This window comes from Syngnathoides biaculeatus, chromosome 12, assembly GCF_019802595.1.
Source record: "Syngnathoides biaculeatus isolate LvHL_M chromosome 12, ASM1980259v1, whole genome shotgun sequence".
NCBI classification, from domain to species: Eukaryota; Metazoa; Chordata; class Actinopteri; order Syngnathiformes; family Syngnathidae; genus Syngnathoides; species Syngnathoides biaculeatus.
In genome coordinates, this window is record NC_084651.1 from 17,126,733 (window position 1) to 17,140,617 (window position 13,885).

At 40.8% G+C, this 13,885-nt stretch overlaps 3 protein-coding genes across 7 annotated transcripts; 1 reads left to right on the plus strand and 2 right to left on the minus strand.

Moving 5' to 3' along the window:
- Nucleotides 1–52: 52 nt before the first annotated feature.
- prdx3 (peroxiredoxin 3) lies at nucleotides 53–4,038 on the minus strand. 2 transcript variants are annotated; one of them, XM_061836900.1, is made up of 7 exons: nucleotides 3,966–4,038; nucleotides 3,374–3,464; nucleotides 3,153–3,294; nucleotides 2,720–2,855; nucleotides 2,047–2,150; nucleotides 273–438; nucleotides 53–193 (listed from the first exon to the last, which is right to left on the minus strand). In XM_061836900.1, the coding sequence occupies exons 1-7, from the start codon at nucleotides 3,999–4,001 to the stop codon at nucleotides 143–145; spliced, it is 726 nt and encodes a 241-aa protein (XP_061692884.1). In that variant the 5' UTR covers nucleotides 4,002–4,038; the 3' UTR covers nucleotides 53–142. The 2 variants fall into 2 exon arrangements, with proteins under 2 accessions (XP_061692884.1, XP_061692883.1); XM_061836899.1 differs by lacking the exon at nucleotides 3,966–4,038 and adding an exon at nucleotides 3,749–3,938.
- A 79-nt stretch (nucleotides 4,039–4,117) lies between these two features.
- On the plus strand, nucleotides 4,118–8,440 carry sfxn4 (sideroflexin 4). The gene is made up of 14 exons (XM_061836882.1): nucleotides 4,118–4,488; nucleotides 4,572–4,637; nucleotides 4,722–4,778; nucleotides 4,854–4,880; nucleotides 5,029–5,083; nucleotides 6,054–6,079; nucleotides 6,158–6,211; nucleotides 6,287–6,349; nucleotides 6,424–6,492; nucleotides 6,895–6,985; nucleotides 7,308–7,423; nucleotides 7,505–7,590; nucleotides 7,656–7,773; nucleotides 7,845–8,440. Exons 1-14 carry the CDS (start codon nucleotides 4,294–4,296, stop codon nucleotides 7,920–7,922), a joined length of 1,101 nt encoding a protein of 366 aa, XP_061692866.1. The 5' UTR covers nucleotides 4,118–4,293; the 3' UTR covers nucleotides 7,923–8,440.
- dennd10 (DENN domain containing 10) lies at nucleotides 8,146–13,771 on the minus strand. Of its 4 annotated transcripts, XM_061836891.1 has the most exons (10): nucleotides 13,529–13,771; nucleotides 13,302–13,356; nucleotides 12,873–13,069; nucleotides 12,717–12,796; nucleotides 12,480–12,628; nucleotides 12,098–12,209; nucleotides 11,893–11,993; nucleotides 9,752–9,859; nucleotides 9,563–9,657; nucleotides 8,146–9,480 (listed from the first exon to the last, which is right to left on the minus strand). In XM_061836891.1, exons 2-10 carry the CDS (start codon nucleotides 13,345–13,347, stop codon nucleotides 9,313–9,315), a joined length of 1,056 nt encoding a protein of 351 aa, XP_061692875.1. In that variant the 5' UTR covers nucleotides 13,348–13,356; nucleotides 13,529–13,771; the 3' UTR covers nucleotides 8,146–9,312. The 4 variants fall into 4 exon arrangements, with proteins under 4 accessions (XP_061692875.1, XP_061692876.1, XP_061692877.1 ...); XM_061836892.1 differs by lacking the exon at nucleotides 13,302–13,356 and having other exon boundaries at nucleotides 12,480–12,563; XM_061836893.1 differs by lacking the exons at nucleotides 13,302–13,356; nucleotides 13,529–13,771 and adding an exon at nucleotides 13,357–13,522 and having other exon boundaries at nucleotides 12,480–12,563.
- Nucleotides 13,772–13,885: the final 114 nt, after the last annotated feature.

A 13,885-nucleotide genomic window follows, 5' to 3' on the forward strand; every position in this document is an offset into this window, starting at 1 on the left:
ATACAAATAAGATGCACTTGTATTGTATGGAAAACACCAATCATTGTAGCGATTTTACTATTTTTCAGGAATGAGGTTTATTTGCATGTATCCATGTCAGTCCATAAAACAAAATTCTACATGGACTTGTAGTGCTTGACGATCAATTGACTTTCTCAAAGTACTCTTTGGATCCTTCAGGCGTTGGTTTTATCTAAAACAAAAGGAAAAACAATATTTTGACTTCAAAGTGCAGGAATAGTTATTGGCAGATTGGAATATTATGTACTCACTGTTGGTGACTTTGGGGTCCAGCTCGCTGGACACACCTCTCCATGGGTGTCCACAAACTGGAAAGCCTTCACAAGACGAAGTGTCTCTTCAACACATCGACCCACTGGTAGGTCATTTACGCTCATGTGTTTTACTATGCCATTTGGATCGATGATGAACAGACCTCTAAAACGACAGTTACACACAAAACATCCAGAGTGGCCACATATTCAAGGAAGAATACTGATAATTTAGAATATCAGTGAAGTAAAAGGGTCCTCCAAATAATTGTGTAAGCAATTTAAAAAAAATAACTTTTTTAGCATAACCATCAACTCGACAAAAAATGTAAAATCAGAATATCCAAATTCAGATATTGCCCGACTCAAACATTTATTCCTTAGATACCAAATGAAGGCAAATTCTGTCACAAGAAGTTCTTACCTTTAATAGATTCATTAAGCCCCATAATTTGTACACTCATGGACACAAAAAAGTAGATACATTTTGAGCTACGTGCCGACAGCGACGCTAAGCAAGAAGGGTCAAATCGTCAATGCATATTCCATGTGTGGAACACTAAGGATGCTTGTACAAATACTTTTGGGGCTTTTTTTTTTTTTTTAAACTCATGTAACTGACAGAATGTTCTGTGGCATTCACAAATAAGTTAACTTGCTGAAAATTGATTAAGAAATCTCCAAGTTACAACTTAATTTCAATGTCTTCATTGCCTTTGATGAGCACACCAATGTCCCCAAAATGACCGCCACGTAGGGACATCTTATCTGGGCTGCTAAAAAAAGCCTTGACATACTTAATCTTATCTATATCTGTGTGTCAGCGACCAAGACGGAGGTCTTGCTTGACAGACAAAAAGAAATCACCCAAGAAATAATAGATGAATAAAAACAAACAAAAAAAGCAAGTGGTATGCAACGTAATGCAGAGTAAAAATACCATCTCCTTTCAGTATGGATACAAAATTATAAGTATGTTGCATTAAAACTACTCCTAACAAGTACAATTTATACCCCAAAATTACTTAAGTATACCACTAAATGTAGCCTGTTAGTATCCACCACTGAAAATGTCAAGAAAAAAAATACATATACAGCACATCAAATAATTTCCCTGCGTCAATTCCAGTTAACATTAAATTAATCATGATATAATCCTGATGTCCACGCATCCATTTTCTGAGCTGCTTATCCTCACAAGGGTCACACAAGTGTTTGAGGCTATCCCAAGTATCTTTAGGCAGGAGGCGGGGTAACACCCTGAACTGGTTGTCAGCCAATCGCAGGGCACAGAGTAACGAACAACCATTTGCACTCACAATTAAACCTACGGGGAATTTAGAGTCTCCAGTTATTGCATGTTTTTGGGATGTCGGAGGAAACCGGCGATCCCGGGGGAATCCCACGCAGGCACTGGGAGAACATGCAAACTCCATGCAGGCAGGACCGGGATTTAAACCTCGGTCCTCAGAACTGTGAGGCAGATGCTCAAACCAGTTGTTCCACTCTTCTTACCTAACCTTGACATCTCACTTGAAAATGGGTTTTGGTGAACGTTCACATGAAACGCAATAATATAGAATTACAATCAATGATAACTAAGAGAAATGACTAAGGACAATAAACAAAACAAAAGCAAACAAAAAGCATCCCTCCGAGCACAGGTACAAACAAAAACAACGGTGGTGGGAACACAAAACTTTAATAGAATACATTTTTAGATCAGGAAACATTTCAGAGTAAAATTTAAGATGGAAATTGATGTGGCTTGTACCTCAAAGCAATTCCAGGGTCCTCTAGCAGCACGCCGTAGTCTCTGGAAATTTGCTTGCTCAGGTCTGCGAGGAGAGGGATATGAATGCTGCCCAAGCCTCCAGCCTGCCAGACAAAAGGAGCAACAGCATCAGTCCAATGAACTACAACATTGACTCCTCATGGGCCAACGTACTTTACCCTAACCCTATCGTTATCCAGATTTTTGTATTTATATCTCACAGACACTCCTAGTGAATATAGAATGCGGTTACAAAATCACAATTTTTTTTTTTTTTTTTTTTTTTTAAATGTTGTTCAGGGGGTATCCAAACTGCTGTGAAAAAATAAGTACAACTAGAATGTAACTTGTTGTGCCACACTTTGCAGCAAAAACTGAAATCAAACATTCCCAATAACTGGTGTTGACTCTTTCGCATTGCTGTGAAGAAATACGACTATTTCAATTTTACATTGGAAAGTTTTAGAGCATGCAATGGCTGTACTAGGTCATACCACAGCACCTGAATTTGATTTAAGTTCAGATTTTGACTGTGCCACTCCAAAATATTTTTTCTTCTTCAGGCCTGAGGTGTACTAATGGTTACATTACATCTTGCTGAAAACGTCACAGCAGATTGTTGTGTCGGAGTTTGGCGTCTGAACTTAATTGTATTATTCCAGAGGGCGCAAACCTTGCGAGGAGTGTTGGTCCATGCCAGATGTGTGAAGTGAGAGTCCACAGACACACCCACTACTGCGCAGTTGATGTCATGGAACTCACTGGCCTTGTCGCTGAATGAGATTATCTCTGTTGGGCACACGAACGTGCTACAATAAAACAAAGAAACCATTTTACAGTACATACATAAGTATATTTGGTCACTACATATTTTCATTCTTAAATGTACATGGTTCATGTTCCTCCTACTAATGGACAGTATATTTAACAGAGATCTTTGTGTGTGTGTGTGTGTGTGGTTTTTTTTTACAGAATATACTACAATACAGTGCAATACCCTCACATGGGGGTCAGGACGGAAATATTTATCAAAATCAAAGGACAGTGACAAAGGACAGCATGAGATATTCCAAAGTTTATTAGAGGGAATGAATGGCAGCACTTACAAATCCAGTGGGTAGAAAAAGAGGACCAAGTATTTGCCCTTGAAGTCAGCAAGGCTCATTTCCTTGAATTCCCCATTCTGGACTGCTGTGGCTTTAAAAGCTGGCGCAGGTTGAGTGACTGCAGGGATCCACCTGCAAGAGCCTGAGAGAACAAATACATTAGCCACTTAAGGCACTGCAAAAATCTTATTATTCAGATGAGAAATGGAGTGGTTACATACTGCTGGAGAAAGAGGCCCTCTGAAGTCCAGAAGCAGATACAATTCGTTCGGCTGCAGCGCCTCCATGCCGACATGCTGCTGCAAATCTTGCCTGGAAAAAGACATTTTAAAAATGGTCTAATTTAAACGTACATAATGGATATTTACACCCCTGTATCGTCACCTTCTTTGTGTTTAGCAGTTACAGTGTTCCTCCACTATATCAAATATCGATGGCAGCGCCACTATACCACAGGATTTAAACACAGGATTTAAACAATCGTTCTTTTTAGAAGCACATATTATTTCCTTGCACATTGCCTGCAGAGAAGTTTTTCGCCTGGGAGAGCAACAAAGAGCAAAAGGGAATGATTTTACTTGATTCTCTAAACGCACAATCACTAGACTTCGGGGGCGAAAAGAGGTCACGAACGAGAAGTTGCTCGCCAGCCGGACTCGAATGTGAGACATGTCTGCACAACTTCGGAAAACACGTGACAAGTTCTTCCATAGCGTCTCATAATAGATTCCTTCAGTGGCATTACGTACACATAAAAAAAAAGAACCGCAAGCGCACAGCGTAACACAGTTTCGTATCGAATTATCAACTCACAGACGTCCTGAAGAGTCTTCCAAAGCTGGCTGCCATTTTGGATGACGTCAAAGGGCGGTTTGACGTTGTTACGGTTATCGTAATTATGTTCGCTTGTCGTTATTTCATTCTTATTATAATCATTGCAATGCAGTACGAAAAAACACAAACAATACAAATAAAAACAAAAACCACACTGAAAACTCATATTTCAAACTGGCAGCCGTACATTTTTCAAATTAACTTGAAAATATAGAATATAGTACGTCTGCCTTCCATTAGAAGCTCTATGTAATTTTAACGGCATACACCATTTTATTGCCAACCTGGAGTGTTTTACAAATTCCCGATGGTCTTTGAACAAATAAATGAACACGTGACAAAACGCGGAAGTCGTTTGACCTCAACAGCATGTCAGAAGCTCCTCTTTGAATGTGACAATATAATATTTGTATTTGTATTGAAATGGGAACCCTCGTCTTTTAAGTTTACAAGGACTGCTGTGATGGATGCCAATCTAGTGTACTGGAAGAGCCATGGGGAGGTAATTCAGCTCGCTGACATTATTGTTCAATCTAATGTGGTTATTTGATAAACTAGTAAATACTCTTGTGTATTATTTTTCAGTCTGTATTTTGCCGTTTCAAGATGTGGGCGAATCTTCTGGATCCATCCTTTCTGTTCATATCGAATGTGAGTATCAGGCATAGTGTAAGTTGTTATTGTGTCATGTTGACATGTTGTGTATGTTGAACTGATGATCCCTGCTTTACCCAGGCTGTGATACAAGAAACACGCAGTCAACTTGGAAGTGGAGAAAACGTCAGTAAAAAGGTAAGACACGCTCAGTTTGTTTGTCTTTTACACACCGTGACGTCTATCATTGTTTTCTGTCTCTTCTGCCTGTAGGAGGAACATGCATGGAACATCTCCCTTGTAAGTATTGCAGGAGACATGGGCCTGTTTTAGCTATTGAAAATATCATTTGGCCTATCTTATATGTACAGTACCATAAGTTGGGCTTCTAATGAAATCATGTGTCCAAGTAATTGTTTGAAAGTTGACACACAATTTGTCTTGACAGTCTTCTGTGCATGCTGATTCTGGTTCCGTGCTTCCATTAGTTTTTCGACCTCCAGGTACAGTACATTTAAAATAATTGTTTAAAAAATTGTGGTTATTGTGGCAGGTAGAAAAACAGTATGCAATTATAGACATGTTCGTTGGAAAATACTTTTGGCGGTTGCGTCCGGGCACATTTGTATATTTTTAAAATCATTTCCTCCGTGTAGAATTTCAGATACAATTTAAGTGTTTTTGAACAAATGTGAAATTTATGATTTTAAAATCTAACAATTATACGCAGTCTACCTTGTTTTTCAGAGGTAATTGGCTCTGGCAAGTGAAGTGCACGAATTTCCAGAGTTATTCTGATCTATAATGCAAGTGAAAGAAGCCATCACTAGAAATACACAGCAATCCATCCATTTTCTTAGCCGCGTATCTTCACAAGGGTCGCGGGAGTGCTGGAGCCTATCCCAGCTGTCAACGGGCAGGAGGCAGGGTACATCCTGAACTGGTTGCCGGCCAATCGCAGGGACATCGATACAAACAGCCGCACTCACAATCACACCAAGGGGCAATTTAGAGTGTCTAATCAATGTTGCATGTTTTTTGGATGTGGGAAGAAACCGGAGTGCCCAGAGAAAACCCACACAGTCACGGGGAGAACATGCAAACTCCACACATGGAGGGCTGGGATTGAACCAGGGTCCTCAGAACTGTGAGGCCAACACTTTTCAGCTACCCCACCGTGCTGGCTAGCAATACAAAGTATCTTCAAAAGCGATAGCAAAAATCCTTCCCTCTCAACAAAGTGCTAGTCAGCCCAATAATATGAAATGCCCTGAGAGCCCGCAAAGAACAACTAAAGGGCATAGTTTTTTCTTTTTTTTTCTTATAATGGTGATTGCTGACAAGGGGCTATGATTATTTGTGAGGTTTACAGGGCTACACACTCCACTCATGTTCAGCTGCATGCCACAAAGCTCCCTCTGAAAGATGTTAGACTGCTTCTAATACCCTCGTTTGTCTCATTTTTTTGCCCAGCATTTTTGCCATTAACTGCTCCTTTGGTAAGTCTGTCATCCAGTAATAATACATTATAGTCGGGCGCTCGTAAGAGGAATATTAATATTTTTGTCTGTTTTCAGGTAGTTGCTAATTTTTTGCCACATAAAGGTATCAAACCAGCCTTGTTTTGGCAGGTATGGACATAAACTGACTTTTGTGAACTGTGTGCCGTGGCACTAGCTTTACATCAACGAAACCACTCTTTGCAGTTTTTACTACAGAGTTACACTGCTGGTTTCAACTACGCAAACAGAAATTCTTCTTCCGAGCAGGTAATGTCCTCTTAGCAATTGTGCAATAAGGCGCTTTGACAGTTTAGGAATCTGCTCTTTTTGCTTATCTGCAGAACCAGACAGGATCTCTGAAGCAGCCTCTCTTGATAGCAGGGACAGTCTCATATGCAACATGTGCCGGGGTATGTACTACGGTCGTTGTGCTACCTCACCTGTCGATATTTAGCGTACCTGTAAAAGTTCTGACCACAACATTGAGTCCACGTTTCACAGCCTTCTAATAAAGTGGAAAAGATGCTGTACAATTGAGCATTTGAATTTACAGCCACGATACTAAATTAATTAACTAATTGGGATTGGCTGGCGACCAGTTGATGGTGTACCTCGCCTCCTGCCCGTTGACAGCAGGCTCCGAAATTTCTGCCAGCCTCGTGAGGATAAGCGGCGCAGAAAATGGACGAAAACTAAACTATAGTGGACTCCCACATATTCGCTATTCAGGGTCATGCAATTTTTGTGCGTGTGTGGGGGGGGGTTACTCTGGGTGGTTGAAAATGGTGATGTCCTGTGTATCTTGGTTGCAGGCGCTTCCTCAAATTATTGTGAACCGACTGGATTTAAGAAGCCTACACTTTCAAAATTTCTTCAGGTTTATCGTTCCAGTCCCACTCTCAGGTTCATCATTTCTTAAATAAGATAACAGCGGTTAGATGAATATCATCACTGTCGGGGGAATCCTTGCATCTCCAAAACCATAATTCTTCAAAAAATTAAAAGAATTTTTTTTTCGTTATTAAACATTGTCTCATTACAGAGCAAGCTGTTTTCAACACTTTAGACTGGTCAATGATTTTTAAGACATAAAAAAAACCTAATGGGGATTGAGCAGTAGTATCCATTTGTTATCGAAATATGAAACTGACCAAATTAGTAGGTTTTCCCCCCGCCAGTGACAACATGAATGTATTTTAGAGCATAACATGTCTTGTCCTACCAGCGGCTCTTGCCTTCGTCAACGTTTTTACTGTCAGAGGGGAGGAATGCGAAACTGGCATCCAAGTTTTTGATTCCAATGGGAATTATGTCGGCATATCTAAGGCAGCGGCACAAAAGGTAAGAAAGGACTCAAGAGCAACGCAAGATGTTGCATGTAGTGTACTGTTAACACCATTGCACTGGTTTGTTGTTTGTCAGGCCGTGATGGAAACTGCATTGTCAAGAGCGGTACTGTTTGGCACAACTGGTGCCGTTCCTAATCTCCTGGTTTCAATTTTAAAGAGGTCAGTTTACTTGACTATGACTCATCAGATTGAATTTTTGGGTGAACTAAAGTTCTCTCTTTCAGAACCCAACTTTTCCAGAAGAACCCTCTGCTAATCGCTCCTACCCGTCACATAAGTGTCGCGTTTGTACTCGGCCTGATGATCCCCCTTTCATTCAGTCTCTTCTCACTAATGGGGACGGTAAGATTCGGGACATCATCTCGACTGAATTTATCCACATGAGCTCTGCTGACACATACTTTGTTTTCCAGATAAGGAAAGAAAATGTTGAGGAAGAGCTCCAGGTCAAGATGGCCGAAGAACACTTATTCTACCATCGAGGACTTTAGCCCAACTGAACCTACAGAAGGCTCGGACCAAACGTAGAATGACAAAGACGTACATCATTTTTAACAAGTAATTTATTAATACCCTCGGAATATTGTGAGCATCTGTCGATGCCAAATACACATCTGTTCATAAAAATACATTTAGTCATCCAATGTTACATCATGAATTCTATGCACTGTATTGTGGAATGAAATATTGAGGCACAAATCATTCTCACAAATGTATCCCACAAAGCAACGATTTATTATTCATAATAATTAAAGAACAGAGCTTGAAATGAGACACAATCTAATATTTTGTTGACTAGATAAATTTAAACACCTGTTTGAACACATCTGAAATGATTAGCAACTCAATTAAATAGAAAAACTGACTTGGTTTAAAATGGTATAAGTATTGCTATCACTATGGCAAACAAGACATTTTTTTTTGTCCTGAAAGGCGATGTGAAACATTGACTAGCAAAGAGTGGCTGCTCACCCTTCAGGTATGACAATAAACAAACGAGCAAATCTTTTATCTGCCTATTGTGATTATGTCTATTAGCCAGCTCATCTTCATTTTCATAATTGTCTCGCTTCTAATCATATCCACACTACCCCCCCCTTCTCAGCCCTCCTTCACAGATTAGTGTTAGCGTTAGATTTTGATGAGTGACACATAGTTGATAGAAGTGACTTCACGGGTGAAATATTTTTAAATCTATGGGTGCTCATTTTTTTTTGTCCCCCACACTCTGGTCTCCTCTACCTCAACTTGAAGCTTCCTGGGTTAAGCCTGAGAACCATGCCCATGGTCGTCATGGAAATAAAAGGATTACTTGGTCAAAGTACAGCAGGCGGTATTTTCGTGTGCTCATTTTCATTAAACAGGACCAATCCCTCAGAACAGGCTTTTGAAAAATTGGGGTCTGAAGTGTATTGTAATTCTTGATCCTTGGAGTATTCTAACAAGCTTTGGACACACATGAACTTTTTATATTGTTGGGAAAAACAATCTTTTAAAGCAAATATTACTGCATCCTTTGGGAACGACTTACACAGCATGTATCAATGAGGCACAAAGACAGTGTTTCAGCCAAAACACAGCCAAATGAGCAGTTACAAGGTCATTTCTTGGTTTGCATTCTGAGGTCTAAAAAAAAACCAAACTCGTACTTCATGGAAAAAATAGTGCCACATTTGGCACAAAGAAATAGTCCTTGAAATGTTTTTTTTTTTTGGGGGGGGGAAAAAAAATACGTCAGTGTACCACATTTTAGTCGTACAATGGATGTACATGAACAAATTTAGGATTTTTTTTAAGTGAACAATATTATTGTCATAAGAGTCTGCTGAAGTGGCAGGTGTACCCAAACTGTCACCCTTTAAGACAGGATCTGAAAATCCATCATATCCGTAAAAGTTGCTCGGCAGCAGCCAGATGAAACAGGAAGTTTTCCGTTGCCGGAGGGAAATGTTGCTGCTTTAAATGTTCCAGAGTAACTTTTGAGCCTTCACACTCACCAGCCAAAGTCCTCAAATGACCAAGAATCTGTTTAGTCTTCAAAGAAATGTCCTGTAATTGATAATGTGGATGTCACGCTTGTGGAAAATGGTCTCCATTCCTTATAACTTGAAAACAAAAGCACAACTCTCACCTTAATGACTTGACTATCTGACTTCTCTCCATCTTCTGTACACTGAACAATAAGATGGCCGATTTCCTTGTGTAACTTCCCCATCATCATTGCCTCTGTATTAGATCACAACATCATTTGATGTCATTTCCCACTCACAAGGTTTAAAATGCACAGTAGTCATTTACTTGAGTGAAAAGGATCCAGTACCTTTGGCGCTCTCTGGCACATTGATGGTGCTGTCTGGGAGGCTCACATACACATCAAACAGATCCGATCTGTTGCTCACCTCTGGATCAATAAATCCTGCTATATACCCTGTAGAAAATAAACAAACATAAATCTGAATCATCTTCGTGATCACAAGTAATTTGTCTTTGGTAATTAGAGCCGCTCTAGTACAACAAACAAAAAATACCGGCACATTTGAGACATAAAGACATTGCAAGAACATTCATTGAGCAATTAAAGGTTGCTAGTAATCTAGCAATTACTTTTGTACAATGATTTAAATTATAATAAAGAAAAGCGGAAGCGGACTCCACTGGCTGCAACTGAACAGGCAAGGCCACAAGGGCATCATTGGCCGAGTGCAGGAGGGGAGGAGTGGCTTTGTGGCCAGCAGACCAGTCTGGACAAAATCCACTACTGCTGAGAGGCGCAAGGGGGTGGTCAAGGATGTAAGTCGAGAAGAGGAAGCAAAAATGTGCGCCTAAGCTGTGTTGCATGTCAAGCAAGGGCATGGGAAGGAGTAGAGGCAAGGAAGATCACCATGAAAGAGCTGTGGGAGACGGAGGCATTGGGGGAAGCTTTACCATCAGCGCTGTACATGAAGTCTTGCCTTCTCCCACAAACCTAAACCAGTGGTATGCCAAAGACCCCAAGTGCCTCTTATGCCCAAGTCCCGGAACACTGAAGCACATCCTGGTTGGATGCAAGGCCACCCTGAATCAAGGCCATTACACCTACAAGCAAGTGCTGAAGTGTCTCGCTGGTGTTCTGGAGAACCAGCAGGAGGGTGTGAACGCCCTTCCACCCTTGTCAGGAAACTGGCAACTGAGGCGGTTTGTTCGGGACGGGGAGAGTCAAACCAGCCACACCAACAAGCCACCAGACAGTGGACACCTGGGTAGTGCATGAGACTCGAAGCTCTGCTTTCCAGCTGAGATGGCAGCTACCACCCTACGACCAGATCTTGTGCTTTGGTCTGCCTCTCTCAAGCTTGCCTACATCGTTAAGCTCACAGCGCCTTGGGAAGGGGCAGTTGAGGAGGTGTATGGGTGGAAAAGGCTGAGGTATGCAGGACTTGCGCCCGAAGTGGAACAGCAATGCTGGAGAGCAGAGGTACGCCCGGTGGAAGTATGCTGCAGAGGGTTTCTAGCCTTCTCAACATCCGGGCTACTCAGCAAGATGGGAGTCCGAGGGAAGGCCCATTGGCAGGCAGTCAGAGATCTCTCCAAGGCGGCGGAAAAGGCCAGCCAGTGGCTGTGGATAAAGAGAAAAACCCCACTTGGGCCTTCAAAAGAACTGACGGCACCTCGGGGGTGAACCTGGAACACTGGTATTCACTGCTAAACCCTCTCGAGTGTGTCGTGGACCTATCAGCGAAACACGTGATGGGTGCCATCATTTAATTGAACATCCCACAGCCTAAATATGCATAAATCGAGGGATATTAACTTCTAGTCCTACGTAATACATCTGCGTGAAAAAAGGACCCTGTGAAGCGAAGAGGCAGAGATTTTGCTTTGACTTTTTATTGTCAAATTAGTTGATTAATCATTTTATCCATACACTGTATTGTATAGATTTGTCTTGTATATCATGCACAGTACAATAACACACAAAAGCAAGCATGCAAGGAGTGACATCAAAGTGTGTAAATTGTGCTGCACTCCTGAACAGAGGTTTGGTGGCTTTAACTACATCTAGTTATGGTAACCGCAACACTAGTCAAAATGCAGACTTGCTATATCTCCATGTCCTACGCAGGACTTTAACTGTAACCCTCCGCTTCAAAGGATTGGGGTTATCATGACATTTGCAATTAACTGTGCTGACTTCCCTGATTCTAACTTCAAATTCTATTGAGCAAGGCAGGAATCCACACAGCTCTGGCTAACATTTGTGAGGTTCAGGGTTGCGAATCTCAGCTACAACCTTTCTGTTTTTCACGCTCTCTCTGTGCTTCCGTGGGTTTTCTCCAAGTACACCGACTGTTAGGTTAATAGTTAGTCATCTATATCTACCCTGCGATTGGTTGCACCCAAAAATAATTGCAAATTCCACCAACAACCAAATAATGATGGGCGGTATTAAAATAGATGATTGAATGCAAGAAATGTTCTCACCTGGGCATTTACTGAGGTGCTCCAGTTCAGTATCTGTCAGGTGCACACATGGATGCAGGACAGACCAATCTTTCCTGTGCCATGCGAGAGCAGGAAGAACTCTAAGAATAAAAGACAAAAAGTGCGTGAGTACGCACACCTACTGATACCGCCGCCACCATTACATGCACATTTTTAATAATTATGAATTGAATATTAAACTTGCCTTGTGAATTCTAACAAGGCTTCAATTCGAGGGTGGTGGACAGCAATCCGCTTTTTTAGCATGACAGCTGTGTACAAGATAATGGTCTCCATGCCAAACTGAGATGCCACCTCTGTTACAAAAAATGTCCAGAAAGAAAAGTTGCAGTTACACACATACATACATTGATTTAGATTCTCAATTTTTCCTTAAACTGCAGCCCGGCATTCCAAATATTTGGTTCCAAATGTTTTTCAGATGTTATTGGTTTTATCTCCCCCCACTTACCTAAATTTATTCTTATCCCATAAAATTATATATTTTTTAATATCACTTTCAATTTCTATAAAATGGTGGTCTATTATTGAAATCAAGCAGAAGTCACATCTTCTTACATCATTACCTTTGATTGATCCTGCCAGGAAGGCCTTGTGAACATCGTAGTCCTTGATTAGAAATGAGCCATTCTCTTCACTCTGGCAAATACCTTTGGTGAGGACAGCGATGTACACCTCCATCATTTTCACGGGACTGCCATATTTGATGTACATCCTGAACAATCAAACCAAACTTTGCTAAAGTTACACTCTCTCAAATTGAGTAATAGTTTGAGCCAACAACGGGCGCGTGCGCAATATACCTGCAGAGTATTCGATTAAGTGCAGCATATTTCTCGGGGTTGAAGTCTCTTGCAGTAACTACAACTGACAAATGAGTAACCTGAGAATGAAAGAAACAAGCACATTACAGAAAAGCAAATGGTGTGCATTCGCTATGACTAAATCAGGCACTGTACCTTGTTTAAAGCTGTAGGCTCCTGTACCTCCACTGTGCTAATGTAATACCAAGTACGACAGAACTGGCCAAACACAAACGTGTGAAAATCTTCCTTGTTCTGTGTCAGGCAGCACTTGCTGAGCAGGACTTGCCGAAGTTCTGCGCCTACCGCAGGATAGCACCACACCCAAAGAGTGTCCCCGTTCACATCTTTTTCTGGGGACGACGTGAGATTTTTTTTTTTCAATGATTATAAATCTTAACACTAGTTTTAAACAATGTGGCAATAGTTTAATGTCAAGAAGAAAATTCTGCTTTTGGCGCTATTTGGCTCCAATTGCTATCATCTAACTCTACTACACAACGCGTGCGTGAGTCGCTAATCTACCATGACAAATTACACGAGGTAAAAAAAATAAATAAAAATTGTTTGAGAACGCTAACTTACCAATCAATCCAACGCTTAACATAGACTGAGGTTCAGTTGCTGCCATATTCCATACCTGGATAGTTTCAAGAAGCCACAAATAAAATTGGGGGAAACAAAAGATCACATCAAGATGCGACTATCCCACTAAGAATCCTAAAAACTATTGAAATATACAAATCATGAAATGGATGCTGCCCGGAAGTGGTGAACTATAAACGCGCTGATTTTATTTCTCTTTATTTTACCTCTGCTGTCACCACTTTTCTTCTCTTTCTTCCTTCTTCCGGATCAGGAGACCAACGGGCGACTCGTAACCAATCACAGTGAGCGAAAATGATGCATTCAATGAAATATAGAAAATCGTTTTTAATATGTCAATGATTCTGACGAGAATATTAGATATCTAACCGTCGGATTAATCATAAATTGTTAATAAGAGGTATTTGAAATTTATTCAGCTATTTCCTCACAGCCTTGCACAGTTCTGCATTGCCAGTAGAAATACCTAAAATGTAAGTTTGCCTATATTTGGAAGCTTAATGGCGGCCTTTATTTACAGTGCAACTGCTTTTTGTAACCTAAGCAATCCAACTGAATGTTTT